The sequence below is a fragment of the Hyalella azteca genome, unplaced genomic scaffold (genome assembly GCF_000764305.2).
Source record: "Hyalella azteca isolate HAZT.00-mixed unplaced genomic scaffold, Hazt_2.0.2 contig15466, whole genome shotgun sequence".
Classification (NCBI taxonomy): Eukaryota; Metazoa; Arthropoda; class Malacostraca; order Amphipoda; family Hyalellidae; genus Hyalella; species Hyalella azteca.
In genome coordinates this window covers 260,690-281,927 of record NW_025945320.1, presented here as the reverse complement: position 1 = coordinate 281,927, position 21,238 = coordinate 260,690, and the positions used below count along the sequence as shown (strand labels likewise).

Here is a 21,238-nt window from a genome sequence, read left to right as displayed (position 1 = left end):
GAGTTTCAGTCACTTTGTGAGGGTCCGGGTATTAGTCAGTACCAGTTTTGAGCGAAGCTAGGTCCTAGGACAACACGCGAGTGTGACGGTGGGCGGCACTGCGGCAGGCGCCAGTACTTCAGTCGGTGACCGGTGACGCGCCTCATCTTGACCAATTAAATAACACGCGACGTGAATTTCGGTAGTCGAAGACGAACTTCAACGAAGAAAAGTCAACTGACTTACTTTTCTCCCCTTTCCATTCCAAGATCACTGAAATATTGTGTGTAATGTATATTTATCATTACCCTATTATTTTTTTTCTATAATCAGTTGAAGGTCGATTACCCCGTGTCAGCCGTGCGGGCTGTGCTATTCTTTGTCTTGTTCAAGACTTTGCTCCACTCTGCCTCCACACGTAATCTGTAATCATGAACAACAATGCACTAAAGTCTAAACTCTGTCTCTAAAGCTTTTGTGCGCGTTTAGAACTTTAGATCATGCAATTTTTTTCAGATTACTACCACTGCAATGACTGCATTCTCAAGTAAAGTTATATGGCATAATGGCTGATAGGCGATAGCCTGATCATTAGACATTATCAAAACTGTTTTGAATATTAATTGGAAACTAGAATCTACAATAGTTGAATAGAGAAGGCTGAACTGCTGAAGGAATACCTAAATTTTCAATAGAACATTGACTTGAAGTCATAATGAAGTGAAGCCTCTGAGTTTGAGGTCCATAAATTTATTTCTTGCTACCATCAGCAATTCAGCATGCTACAAAATACAAATGTAATGCACCCTTCTGAAAAGAACTGGTAAGGAATCACGGTAATACTTTAGATTAAGTGCATCCAAAAAAGAGTGTTTTTTTAATTATATGTTTTTTGGGGTGTAGATTAAGAATCTGAAATCCATTTTTGGCGGTCGGCATCAGAAATTTTTAATGAAACCTGTTCCTAACTGGACCTAACCTGCAAGGTTTTTGTTGATTGGCTAGGTTTTTCTGGCCGCTGGACGGACTCCAAACCTAGAAAAAACCTATTGGCTAGGTTTTTCACTTTTTCTGGCTGCCGGACATGGTGCCGCATACGGCGCATAGTGGCAAAGCAGAGAGTTTTTTTAGACTCTCCCTCAAGTTCATTTTTGAGTCCTATATGTAGACCAGTAAAGTATCCTGGATACCTGCAGTTTCATACACAAGAAATTGGTTTAAATCTTGAGTAAATAATGAAATTTAAAATGAACTGATTGTAAAAAATCTGTGGTTTGTCACTAGTGCCGGACACCAGGTTTCATAAAGTGGCAAGAGTCGTCGAAATTTCAACGACTTCTTGTAAAGTTAATGACCATTTTTTTGGTCATTACAACTCCAAACCTGGATTAATAGTTAATTTATATATTTCAACAACTATGAATAATTTAATACATGATATTTTCAAAAAATAATACACTGAGTCTGAGTGCTATCACTCCGCATTTTTTTTTTTTGGTTTCAGATACCAGTCACACCACTGCTGGAAACAAATGTACAAGGCAGCATCCGCCAATTATCAGTCACAAGTTTACAAAATTCTGGTTCTGTCTGTTGTATGTGTTCAAGCATGGAAGAAAAATCCAACAGATGGTGCTGGTTGTTGACTTCTTTTCAAGTTGAAATGTGACTACAATAAAATTTTCTGTGTGCCTCTTCTGTAACCTTCAAACCATTTGTACAATGGAGATAGTTTTTGCACAAAGGGGCAAAATTAATCACACAATTATAACCAATATCAACTGATCACAACGATATTCAGAGAAAATTTTAAACTATTACATTCATAACATGCTGACTCTATGTAGCAAGTAATAAATTTCTAGACCTCAAACTTGAAGGCTTTAAGTTGATGTTCTATTCAAAATTTATTCCTTCCCTATAGTTTACAGCTCTTCTCGTATGAATGTAAAGGAAATAAAACGTACCTACGTGACTGAATTCGCCCGTTTGCACCAGTTTTCTTGTTTTATTTGCAATTGAGATGAGGTAAAAAATAAAACAAAAATTATCGCGACTGCACAATAAACATGTGAAACCATGTATTTAATTTCATAATTATTGCTCACGAATTGAAGAAATAAAACGTACCTACGGGACTGAATTTGCCCGTTTGCACCCGTTTTACCATTTTATTTGCAATTGAGATGAGGTAAAAACGTAAAAAAATCATCGCGCCTGCGCAATAAGCATGTGAAAACATGTATTTAATTTCATAATTATTGATTACAAATTGAGGAAATAAAACGTACCTAAAGGGAGAGCAGGTGTAGGGCAGGTTCAGGGCCAGGCTGGCCCACGCTGTAGCCCATGCTAATGCTCACGCGCTTTTGTCCGACTTGTCTATGAAGTGCAATTTTTTTCAACCAGATAAGTATGTATTGAGATCATGAAACCATGATGACCAAACCAAATAAAGCATTACCAGCATTAGAAAGAAATGTATTGTTTTGATATATGATTTGAACAGGGAAGTTATAAATTAATTCGTTTATTCATTATTAAAAATAAAGAATAAAGATTTAATTTTACTGTATATATCAAGTTCTGTTTACATGGAAAATGTTTTCAAATATTTCTAATGCAACAATCGATTAATTCCTGTATTTATTTTTCCAAGAATTTTCAACCTGTAAGATCAAGGCAACATTTGCAATTTATTTCATCGCCATCATTGGAAGATGCAAACCCGTTCGATGCGACATGCTTAGCTTTGGATACGTGATTTTGAATTGGATGTTCATTGTAACTTTAATTGTGCAAGAAGTGCTACTGGTTATGAAATTAAAATAAAAATTCTTAATTTTCTTATAGTAACTGTTCCTGATAAGTTGATAACTGGTCAGTCTGGACCAGGACTGGACCCAAAACTAAAGTAAACTAAACTTCTTGACTAAAGAAAGCCCTTTTAATATCCGAAGAAGTTTGTTGTGGCTTGTTATACATTGCACAAGCTTCATTTGCCTAATCTGTGCTTCTTTTTAATTTCAAGCATTGCCGATTACTCTAACATATTGGAATGTGCTGCATTGATGTCCTTTATTTTATTGTCAGGTGCAGCTGACAACACTGAAAATGAATAAATTCGAATGAATAAATTAAATGCAATCTGCATAGGATAAAGAGTTGAAAATGAAACAAAATTAATATCTTAGTTTTTGTATTTAAAAATGAGTTTGCCATTCCGAGAAAGCTGTATTTTAGCTGTGTAAGCCCTCCGTATTTTAGGGATAGCTTGCGTTTGATTACATGCAATATTTACGTATCACTATCAGAAGCGGTCAGACGTCAGTGTTCAGGAGTAAAGAAGGCACGTGCCCTGTGTGAAGAAATTAAACCATTAATGCATTATACGTGTGGTTTGTTGTATATTAACAATCCAATGTACAAAAACTTGAGGTTATCTACTATTCTTCTTATTAACAATGATTTTTTCGTTACTACTAGTAACGAAAAGACTACTAAGCTACAGTACTAAGAAACCTACCAACCAACAACTGGAAAACCTACCGACCAACGAGTGGCATGTGGATTTTCAATGACCAGTTGACCCCTGAGATACTTTAACAACAACTCTTATGCCACACTATGAAACCTGGGCTGGACGGACTCCAAACACAGAAAAAACCTAGCCGAGCAACGAAAACCTTGCAGGTTAGGTCCAGTTAGGAACAGGTTCCATTAAAAATTTCCGTTGCTGACCGCCAAAAACGGATTTCAGATTCTTAATCTACACCCCAATAAACATATAATTACAAAAAAACACCCTTTTTGGATGCACTTAATCTAAAGTAATACCGAATCACTACAAATCAGCAGCCTAGCAGGTCAGGCTGGAATTCTAAAATTTGTGGTTCACATAAAAAAAGCATTCCGCCTTAAAAAAACGTTCCAGGCAACTAGAAATAGGTTTGCAGGCCGTCAGAAATTGGCTTCGGTTGCGGTAGCTATGATTGTATGAACGTCAAGTCGGGCAACACAGAGAAGGTCCCATGCAAGATTGTTAATTGCACGCATCACTCACAGATGAGCAAGAGGGATGGATCTACGAAGGAAATACTATTTACTCCCAACATAATAGTTTCAAATTAAATATAAAAAAAACATTTATGGCACCTATTCATTACCTCAGCTTTCAAATTGAGGAGGAACTCATTGGCAGTTGGAGAAACTTCTCGAAGAAAAGGCAATGCACAACAAACAACATGACACTTCACAGTTGACTGACTAGAATAGACTCAATAGTCAATAGAGTACTCGAAAGTCAAAAATTTAGCATTCAAACCTTTAGATTCTGTGAACCTTGTGATTTCTTCATTATTAAAACTTTAGAAGGCTCACAATATATCACGTAAAGTTTTCACTCAATTATCGTCTCGAAGTTCAGGAGCTTTATCTGCAGTAATGTTCTGTAGTTACTGCACACGATTGGTTCTGCATGCATGTATAATATTTACAAAGATTATTAAACCATTATGATTTCTGTTGAATGTCAGTTACTGATAAATTTTTAATATAGAAGAATTCATATCTTTTATTTATTCACATGACTATATTGACATGATGATGTCGGTTTCACATTGGTTGCCGGTGCGGTTGGTATCCCTGCTCCCTTCTTTGTTTACGTTTTTTTGTTTGGCTGATCGCAACAAAAGGAGATTGTATGTCTCAGCTGCTTGCATTGTATGTAGGAGATTGTGTAGGTGTATTGTGTAGGAGATTGTATGTCATCAGCCCATTAACATTGTGTTCATTTGAGGCAGTCCCTTCTAGCTTTCTATCGCTGATTGGATTCCAGTGGCTGTGATGTTGCACATGTTCTAGCAATGATTGGATCCCTGTGACAGTACGTTGGACACGTTCAAGTGTTGATTGGATTCTTGTGACTGTTACGTTGGACGCGTTCAAGCGTTGATTGGATTCTTGTTACTGTGATGATGCAAGCGCTGTTTTTTCAATGAAACAGCTGTGGCATCTTGCAGAGACTCATCAGTGATGATGATGGACTTAAAGTGGAAGTGTGCTGGACGTTCCAGATTTTTGGGTCCTGCTTTCCGATTTGCTATGTTTACCAGTTAATATATTACCCCTCTGGATTTCCACACTGTAATAAATGAGCAGGTACTACTGCACACTGCTACTGCATAATAATTTCTATATCATTGTGTTTGTGTGCAGTGTGCTTATATTTGACAGTTGACCTTCATGCAGAAACTATTCCATTGTACAAATGGTATTAAGCTTGCAAAGTGCAGATCCTGCTTGGGATAATGTAGATTTTCTGAGAATTTTTCCATGCATAATGAGTTATTTAACCTAATGGTCAGCGCAGTACCACAGTTCAGGCAAAATAGGCTAAGTCTGAATATTTTCTCTTCGCATATTTTTGGTACGGTACTGTTGTCTGTCAGTGGCTCAGTGCCAATAAATCCATTACAGCACTAATGTTGTCAGCCTTCAAAGGCCACTGTGCAGAGAGTGGATGAATATTGCAAGATCTTTGGCGATGCTTCAGTAGCAAAATTTACGCCTTCAAAAGATCTTGCCGACACATTTTGATTGAAATTCTTGTATTTAATATATTTATCAATCTTTTGGCCAACTATTTAGAAAAAAATATGGTTTCCGGTATGTTGGATGGACCAGGATGCAGTAAAGCTTGTCCGGAAATCAGTTGCGATGAGTTCCTGCCAAAAACAAATGTGAACAAAATTATAGTTGTGGTCACATTAGAGCGGTCAGACTGCATCATCGCATGTTCAGTTGACACTTGCTGTACAATTTGACTGTTTTTAGGGTAAAATTAGTTATTTGGGGTAACACATGCATGTTAATTAGTTATTGGGGTAACACAAGTTCGTGGCTTGTAAATAGTTTTTCATTACTCAGCGTAAATGACTTTTCATTAAAAATTGCCCGGCAAAGCATCTTGAAAATGGTCAGCAACGCTTTGGGCTTAGAAACCCATATATTGGCAACGCTCCTTCCACCTTCTGCACCCTGGTTCAAAGGGAACAATATATTTTGTTATCTGAACTGAGCCAAAAATTTTTAGCACTATAAAAATTATTTTTTGTCATTTGGCAAATTGTAATTATGACCAGAATTCTATATTTTGCATGATTTAAAGTTGTATTCAAGTGCAGCAAGTTGAATGCAAAAGCTGTTGAGTAGTACCTACCATTCATGAATATGGTATTATGTTTATGAACACATAGTTCTACATATGTCTACCAAGTACCAATGTACAGTTTTCATTGAAAAGATTATATAGCATTCATAGCTAATGTTTAAAATAGTCTGGGGAATTAGAATCGTATTTCATATATATCCATGTGTAAATAACCATTAGTGAATCGTTACTAATTTTAAAATCTATGTCTATTGCAGTGTTAGAATTTCTTGATGCATCTTAATTTATTCTGCCATGGAGGGCAATACAGAAGTGGCTGATATTCAATTTTTAGTACCTGAAGAAGAGCTTGCTGAATGGGATGCCCTTGATTTCGAAAGTGATCTACAAGAAGCTGAAAGTTCCTCAGTTAAAGTTCCTGATGGATACAAAGGTGGTAATAATCTAAAATCTCTTATAAGTTTTTACAGCAATTATTACTATTAAGGTTGAATTGTGCTCCTACACTATTATGGTCTGTGATATATTGATATATATATCTGCTTTGGTATAGATAAATTCGATATTCATTTCCATTTTAAGTTATGTGTAAGATTTTTATGCTATGATTTTTAAGTTTTATTGTGTCATTTTTTCAGATTCTTCACCTCCAATCTCTACAAATAAACCAAGATCAGGAATATCAACAGATGGCCTGTGTGCTAAAAATTCAAATTCATCTTCCCCTAAGCAGGGTAGTGATGGTAAAACACATGCAGATGGGAAGTTCAAGGATGAAAAAAGAACACAAATAAATGAAGTGAAGAAGAATACAAGCTCTCACTCAAATAGATACAAGGGAAGATCTGAAATTAGATCAAGTAGACCAAAAACAACTTATAGTTCAAGAAACACTACTGGGAGTACCAGATCAAGAGATAAGTCCTCTGATGACAATTCTAAGTACAGAGCATACAGTTTCAAGTCAAAAGAAAAATTTTCTCAATCTAGGGCTGAGAAAAGTTCTACAAATAGACCCAAGAATGAGTTACAAAACACAGAACATGAAAAAATTGGAACTATCTCGATCTCGAGTAATCCATTGAACAGGTCCACAAAAGTCAACCCAATTGACAAGATAGGAATCCATTCAAGTGATAATTATGTTAATGTGTCATCACCTGCTGTTGATCTCAAACCTCCTGGCAATGATGACTGGGTGAAGGCTGGGACCTATTATACAAATCCAGACATAAAAGAAAATATTCATCATGCATTAAATGAAAATTTACTACCTTCAAACCTGAAGCCACCTGGAGATGATCAATGGAAGCCACAAGAACATACATCTTTGACTAGTGCATTCCAGCTCCAGCAATATCAGCAGACCTCTCTACCACAAGAAAATCAGGGCGTTCATATTCAGTATGCACCTTATCAGCAACCAAGTTACCAGAATTTCCCTCAAAATCAGAGTTATAATTGCTATGAATCAAATGCCCACTATCCACGAAATTCTGCAACATACAACGGATTAAGTAATGCAAATTCTCAATACTCTCAGGCCTGTTCTTATGCAAACCAAGCAGCCCTGGGGCTGTCACTCAGTGGACCTACTACTACAAGTCAGAATATTGCACAGGTGAATGATGAATCAGCTGCCAGGTTTTCTGCTGAGTTATTGCACAGTAGGACTGAAGTCAAGACAGTAACCCATCCTCTCCTACCCAGCACACAGAAACCTCTCGTGGTTAGGACACCAGTTATTGATAATCTAAATGGATTGTCTAATAGCACTGCTACATCCTCAATTACCACTGCATCTCCTTCCAACTCATCAATGGAGAACTCTTTATCTATGTCCTATCAAGAGCAAGATTTGATTCAGAAGGTACTCCAACAGAATAAAATAGATACTGGAAGTGTGAACATTACATGCAAAACCACTCATACTTTGAAAGGAACAACTAAACCTAAAGGAGAGATATCAGTGGTTGTCAAAAATATCCCCAGTAGTGTCAATGCAACATCATTCAAGAAAATCTTCCAAGCATTTGGACGTTTACCTGGCTATACTTTTGTAAAAAATCCTGCTCATGAAACAGGTGAGAGTTGTTACTTTTTAAAGATTTATTATCAATATAAATTTTGAAAATAAGGAGCATAGTATGTGTATTTGTTGTGTTGACTAATCATATACCATTTTCTGTATTAGAGAAGCATACTTTTGAGTTATTTTATGTTTTACATTTTAATCTTTATTTTACAGGTAAAGTTACAGCTGTGTACACTAACATAGAAGGTGCATCTCGTGCTATGCGCGTGTTGTCTACCCTCGTCATGGCAGGACGCAAGCTTGAAATAAATTGTGAAGAGGCTATCAACTACAACATGAAAGAATCAAGTTAGTACTGTGATCGAATTTATGGCCCTAAGTAAGACTATTAGTTCCTCAAAGTCAACCACCTGTGTTGTGCAACTTCCTGTGAAAAGATATTTAAGATCAATTTTAAATAGAATTTTTTTCACATGAAAAAAAAATTTAATCTTTCATTTAATATGATTTTGGGAATGGTATCAACTTCAATTAACTTGATATGGTATTTCTCCATTCTGAATATGTTTCTATGATTTATTTTGCATTGAATTGTTCATTTTTACAGAACTGGAGGAAACACGTGACAAGGACATCAGAAGTTCAGTGACTAAGATCCTTTGCAAAGATGAACCAGAATTATCATTTCAATGGAGTAAGTTTTTCTTTTGCCCACTCCGTCGAATTAATATAAATGAGGTAATATTAGTAGGTACCAATAGTACTAATACTGTAGGCAGCTATGATTTAAGCATTGCTATATTCAAAATTGACTAGCAGTTTTTCCATCAAGCATTGCAGGGGTTAGCATACAGGTAAAAATGTCAGGTGTTCATGATGTTTGACAACAATAAAATATTTGGAGGGATTCGAGTGGTTAATGTAATTTTTTGTTCTTTTCCAGCTGATGGTTCCCCAAATACCTGTGTGATTAATGAGAAGGTGAGCATGTGATCATAAATTGACTCCTGAGTATCTTGAGTTTTAGTTCCAATAATTATGCTAGCATCACCTGGCAGAGTTTTTCTGCCTTGTATTTCCCTGTATGATTATGATCTAGATGCAAATTATATGAAAAGGAAATACCGGTACCTGAATTTAAAATTTAATACATGAAATTTTTACAGGAACTGGTGAATAAGAAATTGGTGCAGGAGTCCAGAGGGGTAAAGCGGGCATCAAGTAAAGATTGTACAAAGTCATCAGAGGCACATAAATCATCAAAATCACATTGTACCAGTCTCCAAAGCAAGTCAAGTAAAAGCCCCCCACGCCAAAATAATTCAATTAATAGTCTCCAGACAAGCCGTTCAAGCAAAAGTCCTCAACAATCAAGGAAATTTGCTAACTTTGGACAATCCAGTAAAAGCCCTTCATCTCCAAGACGGTCTAGCAAAAGCCCATCATATAGACGTCGCCGAAGTAGAAGCTTGCTATCTCGGCGGAAGAGAAGTAGAAGCCTCTCATTCAGACGTCGAAGCAAAAGCCCTTTACGACGCCGGAGAAGTAAAAGCCCACCATCACGACGACGAAGAAGTAGAAGCCGCTCGTTGCAACGCCGGAGAAGAAGGAGCCCTTCATTGCGAAGACGGAGAAGTAGAAGCCGCTCATTACGACGTCGAAGTAGAAGCTCTTCATTGCGACGTCGTAGAAGTAGAAGCTTTTCATTGCGACGTCGTAGAAGCAGAAGCTCTTCATTGCGACGGTACAGAAGTAGAAGCCGTTCATTGCAACGTCGGAGAAGTAGAAGCTCTTCATTGCAGCGTCGGAGAAGTATGAGCCCTCCATATCGTCATCGGTTGAGCAAAGACGAGCAAATCAGTCCTGTGCTGAGCCCAAAGTCAAAAGATATTGAGGTGTCTTCTGTGATGTCACTTTCTTCTGAAGATGAGAGCAAAAATTCGAAGCATGAAAAAGAGGTTGTGAGCCTGCAAGAGTTTCAGAAGGCTCTGGTTTCTGGTCCTAAACCATTAGGTGGAAGTGTGCTGAATGAAGAGAACTTCAACATCAAAATAACGAGCAGTTCAATGAATCTAAGTCAGGTGGCTGTGAATGAACTCAATGACAACTTTGGTGGCACTGTTGATCCGGTTTATGATAATGGTGGGTACTTTAATTAGTAGACTGGCAGATTTAAGACAATTTGTTTGGTTGGATCAAGTTTTTCAGTGCTTACCCTCCATTGTTCCTCTACTTGCATTAAAATCTAATATTGGGTTGCAAATACAATGTTTTTGACGAAAAATTTGATCTGGAAAGATCCAATGCTATACTTCTAAGGCAATCAAAGAAAACGTTTGTAGTTTCAACCAATAATAAAAAATAAACTGTATTTATTGCATGAACCACCTATGTAAAATTATGTTGAATGTTTCAAATTGTTGTTTGTTAAGATCCTCTAAGAGGCTTGACATTTATTTGCTCATTACAGGATGGCTGCTGCAGGTGCCCGATGCACGACTTGCTGCTGTGTTGGTGAAGCTGCTTCACAGACACAGACTTCTTGATGGCGTATTAATTGTATCTCTTCTACGGGCCACTTGTGAGCTTCAATCTGCTAATCTCTCCACCTTGTATCAGAATTGTTTTTTAAAAAAATGTTAAATTTTATGCCTAGGTGATTCAGCATGCTAAAATTTGATTGGAAAGAATTTATTTCCACAAAATTTCAGAAATGTAGTCTTGTCAAAATGATAAAACACGTCATTAAATTAAGTTACCCATACATTCATGAAAAACACTGGGAAAGGTAGTATCTTATCAGAGACAGAATCTTGGTAAACTGGGATTCTGTTGATTGATATTTCTGATGTAATTAGTATCTGGATATCGGGGAAATTTGTGCTTTAGATGAAGTTCTCAAGATCCCATACCGCTATCTTGAAGCATTTTTGGTTTAACCTTGTTTCACTTTATGTATTTTAGTTTATTAGAAATTAAAACTAACACAATTGACAAGTTCAGAAAGAATTAGAGGCCATTGAAAACACCAAGGCATATCAACTACCTGCTCACTTGGTTCAAATACAATTTTGTTGCTTCAACCTAGTCTGACAAAAGTTACAGATGACTTGAATCTAGAATCATCGTAGAAGTACATTGATCAATTCTGATTATAACTGAATATAAGTTTGATTAAGATCATCTCTCAACCTTTTTTCTAATGCATTAAATAATTTAGTTGCATTTCATGTCTAATCTTGCATTAAATAATTTGGTTGCATTTCATGTCTGATCTTGATTCATCAAACATGTTTGTCTGATGGATTATAATATTTTTCTTGTGTAGCTCCTGTGATTGAAGTGACCCAGGAGGAGGTGGAGCAACACGAACACCTCACCAAGGCCCCCATAGAGCTGCACAACAAGGCTGCCGTGCAGCTCATTCAGGACTCTCTTGACCAAGGTTTGCTTATGAACAAAAATAAATCCATTCTAAATTTTCGTAACATCTGTAAAGCTTGTGCTTTTTATGCTGAAAAGCAAAAACTACAACGTTTTTCCAGTTTATAAATTCCTAAGTGTGGGCCATTCTTGAGGTAGCTATGCTATTTTACTGGCACGTTCACTCAGTGTAAGTATGTATCCACAGCAAAAATCCATGGTGAAATCTTGCTAGTTTTTTTTTTGTGAAAAGGAACATTTGGGAAAGAAGTCGTTATTTGTACAAAATTATGTGCCTCATTTGATAGAGGCTGCAAGGCATTATCAGCTACATCTAGCGCTAAATACAAGTACATAACTCGTATGAATATTACCGTAACTCGTGCATAACAATGTATACTTGATAGGTAATCATTATTAGAAAATTCATTTTCAATCTTTTTGCAGTGCAAAGTCTATGGCTGTTATTACATTTATTATGCTGTAATCAAAATACTAAAAAAAATTCTTTTACTTTTTTGACATTTGCCCCAACAAGATATACGTACCTATATATACATCGGAATTTAGCTGTTGTCAGTGAAATCATCCCTGGGAAGTACCCGGTATTATATTACTCATTTTCATAACTTCACTTCAAAGAAACAATATGGAAGAACCAAAATTCAGAGCAACATAAAACCGGTACTATTAATTGGACGTTAATGAATATAAATCATTTGCACTAAAGTATGAAAAGACCAGGAAATATTTTTGGAAATACTTTTATCTCGCATGCATCGTCGCAATAATTATACTGAATTTGAGTAATATCTTTGCAGTGCTGGACATCTTCCTGTACAAACTTGAGCCCTGCACCAAACTCAACTGCAGCTCCACTAACTGCCCAATGTACCACTCACGCAGGGACAGAAGGAGAGACCCTCGCCAGTATTTCTACAGGTTACAATATTTATTTGCAGTGCTCTACTTCGATATGACTTTTGATAAGAAAGATTATTTTGTTTTTCTTATGATATAACAGATTTTTTTTTATTCTTCTCATTATTTGATAAAAGATTGTTTTATTCTTCTTATTATTTGATAGAAGATTTTTGTATTCTTCTCATTATTTGATAAAAAGAATATTTTATTTTTCTTATTATTTCCCAGCTATTCATTTGCTCGTGCTGAAAATTAACTATTCCATCTTATTAACTCCTATACTATGCTGTTCTATCTGTTATCATATCCTATTAGTATTTGGTTCATCATGTTAATACGATGACGTGTTTGCAGGAGTCTGAAGTGTCCTGAGACATGGATGGGCAAGAAGTGCGTGCGAGGTGAAGAGTGTGAACTGTGTCACTCTGAGCTGGAGCTGCTCATGCATCCCGACTCCTTCCTGGTGTCTGTGTGTGACCAACCGTCGCCTTGTGCCGCCCTGCCTGCCTGCCAGCACGTGCATCCTGGTCAGTACAGCTCGCACTGCTTTAACCGTCAGCTACAGGCCTCATTGCTCTCAATTACTTACCAATATAAACTTCCGCCATGGTAACTATTACACACACGATAATTTNGCAATTGCTCTCTATTGTTTCAGGCAATTGCTCTCAATTGTTTCAGGCAATTGCTCTCTATTGTTTCAGGCAATTGCTCCCTATTGTTTCAGGCAATTAATTTCAATTGGAAAAATATGGAAAAATATTTAATTACGACAGAATGTTTGAGTATTATAAATTCACTGAACAGGAACTCCGGACATGTTTTACCACGCCCAGTGGGAGGACCTTTATGTGGGCGGTCTACAGCACACAATTCCCTTCATTGCCGGGGCCATACGGAACCTTCACAAGCTCGACGACGACGCTATTTCTGGTTAGTGAAGAACACTCTTGGTATCGTCAATATTGATTAGAATCTTGTTTATGTTACCGCAATTTGTCTGGTTCTATCATATTAGGAAATTTATTCTTCGCTATGAAAACTAATTCTAAACTGTTACAAAATCTATAAATGTTTTTGCAGCTTTAAAATAAACCGTCACAGACTCTAGCTCGCCTGCGGCTCTTGACTGCCAGGTCCTGACATTTCCTGTCTAGTTCTGTTATTTCTATGGGAAATCAGTTGTGATTTAGGCATGTGTTGAACAGCGAGGAGACAAAAGTCAGTTAATTGATTTTAATCCATATAGCTTTCAACACTCTTTATTGCACTAACAGGAAAAGGTGCATTTAACTGGAGTTGTAAAGCTCTAAGTACTTATTGTATTCTTGTGTTTAATGCCTTGTTACCTTTCATTGTAACATTCATATTTTAAATCTTTTTTATTTTAAGCATATTTTTTCATTACTGCAATAAGTTGTTCACGAAAGCCTCCTCCCAGTCTTTTTCGTAGTTTTAAACTATCATTTATTAATATAATTATTTTTTTGTGTGATCCTAACCTGCATTTGTTTGGTGCAGGAGTTCAGGTGTTGGCTGCCCTGACGGACGACGCTGTGTGCCGGCACGCGGGGGCGATGCTGGAGTCTCTCGCTCAGCGTCACGGCGTCAAGATCTGCGTCGTCATCACCGGCACGGAGGACCCAAGTGAGTCAATGTTACACGAGGATGTTACTTGCAACTTTGCAAGGAGATGTAACTGCAGAACAGTTCGGAATAGAACGTTAAAGAGGCTGAGTTTGAAAGTTGGTCAGGATAAACTTGTTGCTGTATCGTGATGCTCTTAAATTCTTGAGAAATAAAAAACAAATGAATGAAACGGAGGTGTAAATAATTATATGCTTTCAGTTCCATATAATGTAATTTTTCATTTATTTATCGTGTATAGTATAGTAAAGTTAAAAAGTCGTATAGACCAACTGCTGAAGTGAGAGATTTTCCAAATCTCTTAACTGTTGCCATGTCGTGATTGATTACGAAAATGAATTTCGATGATCAGGAAGTTTTGATTTGAGTGAGAGCTTGTGGGTTTGCAAATATATTTATTTAGCGCTTCAAGTGCACTAAAAGTCTAAAACCTTGAATTGTGCTAACAAATTATTTTTTATAAAAATAGTTTAAGAAGCGTAAATTTTTTCTCGCTGTATAAGATTAATTTTCTACTTGTTGATAATTATTATTCTCTGGCTAGGTGGGTCGCATGTGATCATCGGCACCTTGCACGGTCTGCTGACGCTGCTGTCCGTGCTGGGGTCGGGGCCGCTGTCAGGCTTGTGTGCCTTCGTTGTGGACGATATGGCGGCGGTGTTCAAGACCAAGGCTTTGTCTCAGGCCTTCCGTAATCTCATGCTCTTGATAGAAACGGTTCATAGCACGCCAGGTGAGTGTATATTGTGATAGTTTATATCACATGGCATGTTACATGATGCGAGTGCAGCTCGATCCTTGCTATTGTTCCTTTCATCTTAAAGTTTTAATAGGTACGTTGTAGGTCAAAGCTTATAGAGGACTAGAACTCCATTATATTACAACTGAGAGCTTCCACCACTGAAGCTGACTGATACAAAAATTTTGAGACACTTTCAAATCCATTTTAGACCTCGTGTCGAATAATTTATTTAATATGTGCGATTGATGACAGGGTATAGAAATACAACTAATTTCTAAAATCTGGACATAGTTTGTTACCCAATCTCGAATGTAATGCGTACCAGCATTTATCTGTCGTATATTCGTCGGCGTTTCGGTTTTTCAACCTTACAATTGAAATACCTAATATATAGGGGCTGTTTTTATGTTCTATGTCTCACTGACTCGTGAGACATTGAAAAATAGAGTTAGACTCAATTGAAATTCCTTGGCCAGGGCGGGCTAATCTGATAGTTTTCAATAAAATTTTTCAGGTAAATTGAGATCTTTCTCAATGAGCGATTGCAATTTGCTGATGTACCTAATGCAGAGAGAAAAGTTCAGTAGCGTTTTAGTGAAGCAAAACCGAAATTTCAAGGTTTTATCTTGATCGTTTATCCGTTCCTTACGTAATTTTCTTTCCCTTTAATTTCCCTGCAACATCCAGAATTTCCGAGTAATTTATAATAATTATTATATTATAAATGATTTTTTATGTTACACTCGGCATGAACGCTTCGCATCATTCTTATCGTCAAAGGCAGAGGTGCGCCAAACTGCACTCATCTCCCTGTTGTTCAAAGGATGGAAGAGAAGAACCCCGGCTACTGGAAGAGAATAAATGATAAATGTACCGTCTAATGTTGACCTTGCAGATGCGGTGTCAATCTATAGTGTATCTAGAACCTGTCTCGTGTAATGAATTATAGTGATTTAGGTTGGAAACATTCGGGGAACAATCTCGTTTATGACGTTTTTTTGCGTGAAAAAAATACCAGGCTTATAATTTTTAACTGACGTTATAACATATTACTTGAACTTTTTCAACTTAGAAATAAACTAGTTATCTTCGTTGTTTGATTTTTCCTTCAAACTACGATTCGTGAAACAAGAATCGCGTTATTAGCTCTTGGTGATGGATGAAGAAGGTTGTGGGTGTGGACCAGCGCTGTGTGTTCCAGCGACGTGTGGTCCAGCGACGTGTGGTCCAGCGCCGTGTGATCCAGCGCCGTGTGGTCCAGCGACGTGTGGACCAACGCCGTGTGGTCCAGCGACGTGTGGTCCAGCGTCGTGTGGTCCAGCGTTCAACTTGTAAGTATCTCAGCCCAGGACTTCACTGCGGTTCAGCTCGCCGCCAAGGATGAACGGATTACATGACAACGATGAAATCCTTCATCATATGTCGACCGCCCTGTTTGGACTCAACTAAAATGTCAACTACATGATATTTTACTCCGCTTCTGAGTAGGCGAATTCCTACCAGTTTGCTGAGCGTCTTCCGGCTGTTATCATGGATGCATAAAGAAAGGAGCCTCTGGGCGGGGGGGGGGGGTCCCACGAGTATGCCGGGCATCAGGCCGACGTGCAGGCCAGGGTACCCCCACGACGTAGAGATCCGTCCAGCATCTCTCCGCCTTCCCCAGCCTTCTCCACGTCCCTCAGCGTCTCCTCACTGTGGGACAGCCTCGTGGAGGTAGCGGCGTTCCTGGCCACCCTCCCTGCCTTCGCCCATCTCCCCCCTCTTCCGGTGCCCTCCCCCCGACAACCATCTTAGCCTCCCCCCGGCGAGCTTGAATCTGGTCGCAACTAACAACAACAACATCCTGGATGCATAATGCTGCGGTAAATTTTATATTACACTTGCATAAAAAACCTAAATTCATTGTTGAGTATTTTATTTTTTACAGGACGTATCAACAAAGTTGGCGTCTGCGAGCGAGTGAAAAACGTGGACGTACTCGTGGCAAAGGAGCTCTTCTCGAAAAACTTACGCATCGTCCGTCAAGAAGCAGGTGAGGAACCGTTGCGTCCAATGCAGTGTGATGCCTGCTAACGTTCTATACGAGCTCACTCAAATGGTCGACTCCCAACATAGTACAGCTGCCTTGTTGCCTCTCCTCTTCGATAATAGGTCGCACTAACTTCAATTGATATCGATTTCCAGGTCTTCGCGTGAATTTGCATTTCATTTGAGAGATTTTCCAAATTTAAGTTGCTTACCTAATCTTTGGCATGTAGTAAGAAAATTCTCTACGATTGATCCGACATATGCAAGAGCTCAGTCTACTCTCCTTCGCCAGAATTCAACTTTTCATCAGTCAACATGCGCCCACGAATTTGGGATGCTGCAGATCAAGGTAAGGATATTATATACAATTATTACTGCGACCTCATCATGCTCTATTTTCTGCAGATCCCGAGGAGACTTCTTCACGAGACAAAGACAGCGTAAAAATCGACTCGTCTAAAGGTAACGATGCAGCTACAGGTGTCGGAATGGCAAAGAGCGTGCAGGACGTCTGCAATGAAGATTTGCCTCTTGTTTCAAGAGCGGCGGCACCAGAGAAGTCCCAACACCCAAGTTCTACCGGAGAACCGTCTTTGCTGCCGCCTGTAACTCCTACGCCAAAAGTGACTAGTCAGCATAGGAATGAAGAAATCCTAACGGTCGCGTCGAAACATGGAGTTGAAGATGCAGGAACAGTGTCTCATCGATCGAAGGACGCACACAGTTTATCGCCATCAGAGTATGTTGCTGTGATATATATAACCTTGATAGCTATGAACTTTGAATGTTTTCATCTGTACCTATGGGATTTGTTATGCGACCGTGCCATCTAAAACCATGTTTTTTTTTCTTTCAGTGGAAGCGACTCATCTCTCCGCCAGAAGTTCTTGGCTGAAGAACAAGCTCTGCGGGTCCAATTCAACGAAGAGTTCGATGTATTCATCGAAGTGCCGGAGCTTCATCCGAAGTATGAAGAGCTTTATGAAGAGTTCGTGCTGGCCAGGGAGAGAGTCAATGCTGCTGGTGATTTCGAGGAAGAATGGAGTCGTTTTTGGCGATCTGAATTAGAAAAAAATAAACGCGCTTTGTGGTCTGAAAAACGAAAAGAATTGCTAGAAAAGTTTAAAAAGATGATGGATGCAAGATCTGAGAACAAACCGTCTCACCAGAGCTTCGCTCCTTCCATAATTGAGCCACCTGATATACCTGAGGACGCTAAATTGGTCGATCGCTCATTGCGCGATACAAGTCAGGACAGAGTTACGTCGAAGAACAATCCTGAAAAAGTCGCCCATCATAATAAATTCAGCCAGCAGAAGTTCGACGATTCTCGCGGTTCGTTTAGACTTCCTGCTGCTGAATTTAGCAGCATGTCTCGTAACAATGCTGAATTGCGCGTAAGCCAAGTCCCAGAATTTTTGGATCCGCCTATTCATCCTAGCAATTCGTCCGCCGACGATACAAAATTACCCAGCAGCTTTTCAATGGATGAGGCGGTTCGTGCCCTTTCCGGTGTTCAGCAACATCTAGGATTTTTGGGTTCTGCTCTTGCCAGACTACTCTTGGAAACTCCGCGTGAATCGCCAAAGCAATACTACGAGACTCTACTCGAAAAAGACAATTTGTCCCTTTACAACCTTTGTTGTAAAAAACTACAGAACGAGCTTCCACCTTCACGTTCTGCCTTGCGTGAGTACTATGACGTTGCCATCTGGTATCTAACCCAGCTTCCAAAATTTGCAGAGAGTGAATTGGCTTCGCTGCCAAAAAGTTCTCCGACTGAAAGTGTTGAACCTGATTATTTGGGTCTGGATATCAAAGCTATTGCTAGAGCCACTGAGGGGAAAAGTTCGTCGTTCGTAATTAGCTTCATTAAATGTACTCTTGAGCTGCAGAACAAATCTATAAGTAAAGAAGAGTTGAACAAAATATTTTTGGCCATTTCTGAGTTACATTTTGACATGTCACTTAGCTCCAATCCTGAAGAGAAATCTACTGGTGAGGAGGAGCATGTGCCTCAAGAGAACAATCCTTCAAATTTCCCGAAGTCCTTAAATGATAGCGCTAACAACAGAAATGCGACTTCAGTCTCAGCCAGTGTTGATTATGACCCTCCTCAGCCTGAATATTATGCTAGCCGACCTGAGGTTCACGGGCGTCAGCGATTTGACGATTCTTCGCAATATGGTCGTGGGGATTTGTGCGCTGCTGATGATTCTGCATGGCATAGAACTTCGAAATATTTGGGAGCACATTCACCGCCAATAAATGCTGATACAAGTAAGTCATCAAGAGTTCAGAGCCAAACACCGGCTGGTATCTCGCAGACTGCTATCAATGCAAGCAATCTTTTGACCTCAGACTTGGAGTCTTTGAAGCAAGTCTTACGAAATGCAGGCGTATCAACAGCAGTTCCCGGGATTCGAGTGACAAGTTATGAACAAACACCTGATCAGAGCTCTCGAGGTCCTGCTTCTGATTACTCATTTGATATTGATTCCCGTCAAAACCAAAGGTCGCTCGAAGCGTTTCCACCACCGAATGCATCTATTACGCAGCAGCCTTATGTGTCTCAACAGGCTTATCGTGGATGGAACGAAGGTGGTGCCTGCGGTCAAGCTGGTGACATGAGGTCTGGTTCCTTGCTTAGTCAATTCCCCGATTATAATAGATTTGATCAAAAGGAGCGAGTGTCCAGCACGCACTTGGCATCATCATCGTCAGGAAATCCAGGTAGTTCTGGACTACATGTTAGTGATTCTTGGACCACGCCTCGGGTCAGCTATATTCAGGAAGCCAATGCCCCGAGTCATATTGTTCCGACGCAAGTGGTGCCTCAGCAAGCTCCCCAGTTTCCCTCAAATTCTGGATCAGATGTCTATAGGAATCAGGTATTAAACGAACCTACCTCTCGACCTCCTACCGGTGCGGGACGCGCCCCTAGCGACTCGAGTTACTCACAAACCTGGTTTTCCGATAAGGTCAAGTCGATCATTAGTATTCCAAACTTAACATTGAACTTATTTAATGCGCGTTTGTCCACCATGCTGAGTGATAAACCAGCCGGCTACAAATTTTCTCGCTCCGATTTGCGACTTGTAAAAGAATTGCAGGAACTGGGTTCGTTGGATGTCGACGAAAAGTTGTTCTTGTCCACTCTTAAGGCTAAGTTTGCTACTATGTAAGTAATGTGTGTAGGTGAGTAATGAAAGGCATTCTTAGGATGTCATCTTTGTGTGCTACTCTAAGTTGTAATTGCGCATTCATGTTTGAAGAAAGTTTCTGATTTTTTTAGTCAATCTGGCTTCTCAACATTCTCCGCAAATGATACCTTCATCAATATTCAGTTAACAGTTGTATTTTTTCTTAGTGGATTGGAGGCATGTCATTTGCGAGAACTATTGTACAATTTGTTTCCTGCTTTTATTTTAAGGTAGAAATCTTGGCAGTTTGAGTTAAACTCAGGCCTTCATAGTTGTTTAACGCTTTGTTTATGGTTAATTACCACTGCATGTATGAAGAAGATTAGTGTGTATATCGCCTGGATATACACTATATCGCCTGGATTAGAGGCCGTATATCGCCTGGATAGGCGATATACTGCCTCTTCTTAGGATACTCCTTGATTCGGAGGAGTATCCTAAATTGATGTGTGGGTATGTTGGAAACTTCTCGACCTCATGAGTCGTTATATTCTAAGGGTATTTCTCCCTAGCGGCTAGAATTCCACATTTATGTCCAACTTGTGCTGACGAGGCACAACTCTTTTCCATTACTTTTTGAGGATTATTGTTTCTCTGCAAACGGTATATTATTATTTTCTGGGAAAAGTCGCTTATTTCAAATTCTTTCTCGTGTCCTCTAATATCTGTTAAAAACTCCAATATTTCGAAATAATGACCCTGAAAAGTATACAACTATTCATCTATATTAAAACCCGAATCCAGTAGGAAAGGCGTATAAATGGAACGTTTCTTTCTTATTATAATTATTTTTAGTGTCATGACATGGATATATTCTTGGACCTTCTAGCTTTTGATTAACAGCGTAGCCGAGGAAATTTGTGAGACGAGAGCAGCGCATTTTTTGGTAAGTTTTTGAAGTATTTTTCATCAGTTATGTTCATTTCTTTTGCTTGATGCTTTTTGTCGTGTTAATAAATTGACCCGGAGTTGGAATTTTTTCTTATCAATAAGAACTTTGCCTAAGATGACGTCTCTACTGGGTTAGCCCTTTTGAATTGAAGCTCTTTTCAACATGTTATAAATTTCTGGAGTGAAGTGTCAAA

General features: G+C 38.8%; 1 protein-coding gene across 1 annotated transcript; it reads left to right on the top strand.

The window, feature by feature from the left end:
• Positions 1-242: 242 nt before the first annotated feature.
• On the top strand, positions 243-21,123 carry LOC108679127. Its single transcript, XM_018167710.2, has 17 exons — positions 243-262; positions 6,409-6,584; positions 6,790-8,235; positions 8,400-8,534; positions 8,794-8,880; positions 9,130-9,167; positions 9,353-10,328; positions 10,657-10,767; positions 11,515-11,631; positions 12,431-12,551; positions 12,888-13,060; positions 13,341-13,466; positions 14,055-14,180; positions 14,725-14,913; positions 16,850-16,954; positions 17,356-17,689; positions 17,807-21,123. The coding sequence occupies exons 2-17, from the start codon at positions 6,446-6,448 to the stop codon at positions 20,133-20,135; spliced, it is 6,552 nt and encodes a 2,183-aa protein (XP_018023199.1). The 5' UTR covers positions 243-262; positions 6,409-6,445; the 3' UTR covers positions 20,136-21,123.
• The last annotated feature ends 115 nt before the right edge of the window (positions 21,124-21,238 follow it).

What these genes read in the sequence shown, in the direction of transcription:
- LOC108679127 (XM_018167710.2), top strand. Translation starts at nt 6,446, where the DNA reads ATGGAGGGCAATACAGAAGTGGCTGATATTCAATTTTTAGTACCTGAA. An exon ending in CTACAACATGAAAGAATCAA is followed by an intron (nt 8,535 to 8,793) that starts GTTAGTACTGTG and finishes TCATTTTTACAG; the next exon opens with AACTGGAGGAAACACGTGAC. An exon ending in CACAGTTTATCGCCATCAGA is followed by an intron (nt 17,690 to 17,806) that starts GTATGTTGCTGT and finishes TTTTTCTTTCAG; the next exon opens with TGGAAGCGACTCATCTCTCC.